General features: G+C 50.7%; 1 protein-coding gene across 1 annotated transcript; it reads right to left on the bottom strand.

Annotated features, from left to right (window-relative positions):
• Positions 1-287: 287 nt before the first annotated feature.
• Positions 288-3,468, bottom strand: GADD45A (growth arrest and DNA damage inducible alpha). The gene is made up of 4 exons (XM_060089940.1): positions 3,208-3,468; positions 2,579-2,680; positions 2,097-2,334; positions 288-965 (listed from the first exon to the last, which is right to left on the bottom strand). Exons 1-4 carry the CDS (start codon positions 3,249-3,251, stop codon positions 852-854), a joined length of 498 nt encoding a protein of 165 aa, XP_059945923.1. The 5' UTR covers positions 3,252-3,468; the 3' UTR covers positions 288-851.
• Positions 3,469-3,681: the final 213 nt, after the last annotated feature.

The following is a 3,681-nucleotide window of genomic DNA, read 5'->3' as shown; positions in this document are numbered from 1 at the left end:
TCTTAAATCTTCGTTTTTCTGACTTTGGATGTAGGGTACAGCAGGGCATCACTAAAATGTCCACTAAAGAATAAATGAAAAGCAATATTATGCCCCCATGTCTGGCCCAAATGTTTAAGCGTGGAAAAGAATTATATACACATACACACACACATCTATATATACAGACACATATACTATATGTATATGATTTCACAAGGGTTTTAATTTTTCCATATTAAAAAGAAACTTGTTTAAAAGAAAGTCCAAGTTAAAAGAAACAAAACACACATAAAGAAATGATGCAATTATTCCATACCAGTTTATTGTAAGTATTGTTTCAAAAAATTTATAGCATAAATAACCTTTCATGTCATAAAATAACTTAGTACAATTTATAATAAAACTTTGAGAATTTAACATCTCATCAAAATACAATAAAATATGGTTTTAAAATATGATTAACCCTTTCTGCTTTTTTCTTTTTTACTTGAGGGCATATAAACCAAAATTACCCAAACTACTGCCGCACATTGAAACTTTAACAAAGCATATTTGGTTTATTTAAATGTAACTCAACCATCCTAAATTAATACATAGTTTTGTTTTCCTTCCTGCGTGGTTCTTTGTAATTTTTGTTCCTTTTGACTTGTATTTCTGTTTCCACACAGCTTCCTTCTTCATTTTCACCTCTTTCCATCTGCAAAGTCATCTATCTCCGGGCTCCCAGAACATGTAGTTGAACTCACTCAGCCCCTTGACATCAGTTTCTGTAATCCTTGCATCAGTGTAGGGAGTAACTGCTTGAGTAACTACAAAGGTATTTCAAAACTTCAGTGCAATTTGGTTCAGTTATTTTCATTCAGATGCCATCACCGTTCAGGGAGATTAATCACTGGAACCCACTGATCCATGTAGCGACTTTCCCGGCAAAAACAAATAAGTTGACTTAAGGCAGGATCCTTCCACTGTGATGAATGTGGATTCTGGTAACAAATTTAGAAAAAATAAATTTACTATTAAAAAAAAAGTCAGCCTTTGCTACTTATTACACCACTTTTGAGGGGAAGACACTCGAACATTCTATACATTGGCTGTGTGACACAGAGACCTGTTACAACCATAAGAAATAAAATTTCTTCTAGGTAGCTGGGTTTCCTGCAAAATCATTCAGGGTAATTCTCTACTAAGCTGTACTCTGCAAAGTCTGAGTATAGTCTGAGTACATGAAACCCACTGAGCCATATATATATATATATATATATATATATATATATATATGTTTTCATAATATTTATTCAGTTTTGCATGGTAGTATTATTCACAGGCTTGCCCTACCAAACTTGTACCTTGGCAGAGACCTGAGTGAAACAACTGTGAGAAATATTTCCATGCTGGGCTACCAGGAGGTGAGAGCTGCATAGCAGTTAACTAGAACTGCCACCTGTTATCCTCCCAAAAGAGACAGTAGTATTTTTTCAGGAGTAGCAAAATAATTAGGCTGCCACTTAAGGAGATCAGCCAAAAAGTAGTAAAATGCAAAAGACAAAACGATCACATTTACCTCTGTAAACACAAGTTATCGACCTACCAAAGGTTTTTATGGGGGTGGGGGGAGCTCCATTTTAAAATATGCAAGATTGCAAAGAAAAAATTTCCCCTCTATCTTCTCAATACATTTCTAGGGAATTAATAAGGTCTGTCTCCTACACCATTTCTATTTTTAGCTCTGACTGGCAGAGAATGAAGCTGACTCCTTAATGAGGGTGAGCCAGGAATTTATTTGGCTTTATCTAATCTGCCCTGTTAAAGGAATTAGTCACGGGAGGTAGTGCAGATGTAGGTAGGGAGTAGCTGGGCTGACGATGCTGACTCACATGGATCTCTTCCGCTCTGGCAGCCTCCAACGTGCTTAGACACGTTCCGTACCAGAGAAAATCCCAAGGATGAAACTAGCACATCTCGGCTGAAAGTCCAGCCACACTCTTTAATGGGGCAAAGGCGCCCAGCTCTTGAACCTCACACATTCCAGATCTGGAGTCAGGCGACTTTCAGCCGTTGCGGACTTCCTGCCAGGACTCTAACCACGTCCTGCCCGCAGTCCCCTTCTCCCTTACCGTCACCAGCACACAGTGCAAGTCCGGGGGCTGCTCCGCGCCCTCGCTCAACGCGGGGCCCGCGTCACTCTCCAGGAGCAGGAGCTCGGCCAGCCGGCCAGGGTTGCTGACACGCAGGATGTCGATGTCGTTCTCGCAGCAGAACGCCTGGATCAGGGTGAAGTGGATCTGCAGAGCCACGTCCCTGTCGTCGTCCTCGTCCGCCGCCAGCAGGCACAGCACCACGTTATCGGGGTCGCTGCGGGCAGGGACGGGGCTGGTGAGCCCAAAGGCAAGACCCGCCGCGTGGGCGCCCGTACCCCGCGCCCACGTCCCGGGGGTCGCGCCCCGGCCCGCTTGCTCCCCTTGGGACAAGCAGCCTCAGGGCAGATGGAAAGCGGCAGGAAGTGGCGCTGCTGGCCGAGGAGGCGCCCCTGGAAGGCGACCTCTCCGGGCTGGGGCAGGAAGAGGAACCACGAGGGACACGCGAGGATTCCACTTACACGTTGAGCAGCTTGGCAGCCTCGTACACCCCGACGGTGATGGTGCGCTGACTCAGGGCTTTGCTGAGCACTTCCTCGAGGGCATCCCCCACCTTATCCATCCTACACGCAGGCAGAGCAAGGGGATCCCGTCAGCCCGCCGCCCCTCGGGGCCGTCGCGGACCCCTCGCCCTGCGCCGCGACCCTCCCTCCCGAGTGCACGCGCCACGGCGCACCTGGGCCTTTGCAAAGCCGGGGTTCCCGGGCTGTCACCCCCCCGCCGTGACCCCTCGCACGCCCAGAGGTCGGGCGTCCAGTAAGAAACCCCGAGAGTGCCACCCGCCACCCTCTCCCGAGGGCACTGCCAGTCCCCGGCGCTGGGCGAAGCCACAGGCTGCCGGCCGCAGGAGCCGCACCGGTAGGGACGGTCACTTCTGCCCTTTGCAAAGGCTCGAGGGGCTCGACCGGCGTGGGGGGCACGCTCTTTCTGTCCACGCACGCCTCTAGTGTCCCGAGGAAGAAAGGCGGGATAGGAAGTACCCTCTGCAAACTTTTAACCGCTCGCTCCCCGCAAACCTTGCACAGCCCGGCAGCACTGGGGTGTGCGCAGTGGGCAAGCAGAGTTCAGGCAGAAGATCCGGCTGACTTACCTTTCGGTCTTCTGCTCTCCAGCCGAGAATTCCTCCAAAGTCATATTGCAACTGCAGGTGCCCTACAGAGAGAGAGCGGCTTGCGGGCTGCTCCTGCCACCGCGGGCGCGCGGGTGCCTGCTTTCTGCACTCCTTCTCAGGCTCCTCCAGCGCCCGCCACCACCGCGCCGTCCGCCCCTCCTGCCCCCCTCTTTCGCTCGCCCGCTGGCTCTCGGCCCCCCGCCTCGCCACGGTCCACTACTGCGACGCGGCAGCTGCCTCACAGCCACTGAAGGACAAAGGCTCCCCTCGCCGGAGTTATCCTGCCAACCCCCAGCCAACCACCACCCGCTTCATTTGCATGCGCGCAGCCATTGGGCTATGCAAATCAGCGTGCTCCGACAATTTGACCTCAGCTCCTGGAACCCGGCTGAGAGGAGCGGAAGAGGGAGGGGCCACGAGGAAGGCGAGCCTGAGGCGGGGCGGGGATGGGGG

This window comes from Mesoplodon densirostris, chromosome 2, assembly GCF_025265405.1.
Source record: "Mesoplodon densirostris isolate mMesDen1 chromosome 2, mMesDen1 primary haplotype, whole genome shotgun sequence".
Taxonomy (NCBI): Eukaryota; Metazoa; Chordata; class Mammalia; order Artiodactyla; family Ziphiidae; genus Mesoplodon; species Mesoplodon densirostris.
The sequence above is the reverse complement of the archived record's forward strand: the minus strand, read 5'-3'. Positions and strand labels throughout refer to the sequence as shown.

What these genes read in the sequence shown, in the direction of transcription:
- GADD45A (XM_060089940.1), bottom strand. Translation starts at nt 3,251, where the DNA reads ATGACTTTGGAGGAATTCTCGGCTGGAGAGCAGAAGACCGAAAG. An exon ending in GGAGAGCAGAAGACCGAAAG is followed by an intron (nt 2,681 to 3,207) that starts GTAAGTCAGCCG and finishes GCCTGCGTGTAG; the next exon opens with GATGGATAAGGTGGGGGATG. An exon ending in GCTGCCAAGCTGCTCAACGT is followed by an intron (nt 2,335 to 2,578) that starts GTAAGTGGAATC and finishes CCCTGCCCGCAG; the next exon opens with CGACCCCGATAACGTGGTGC.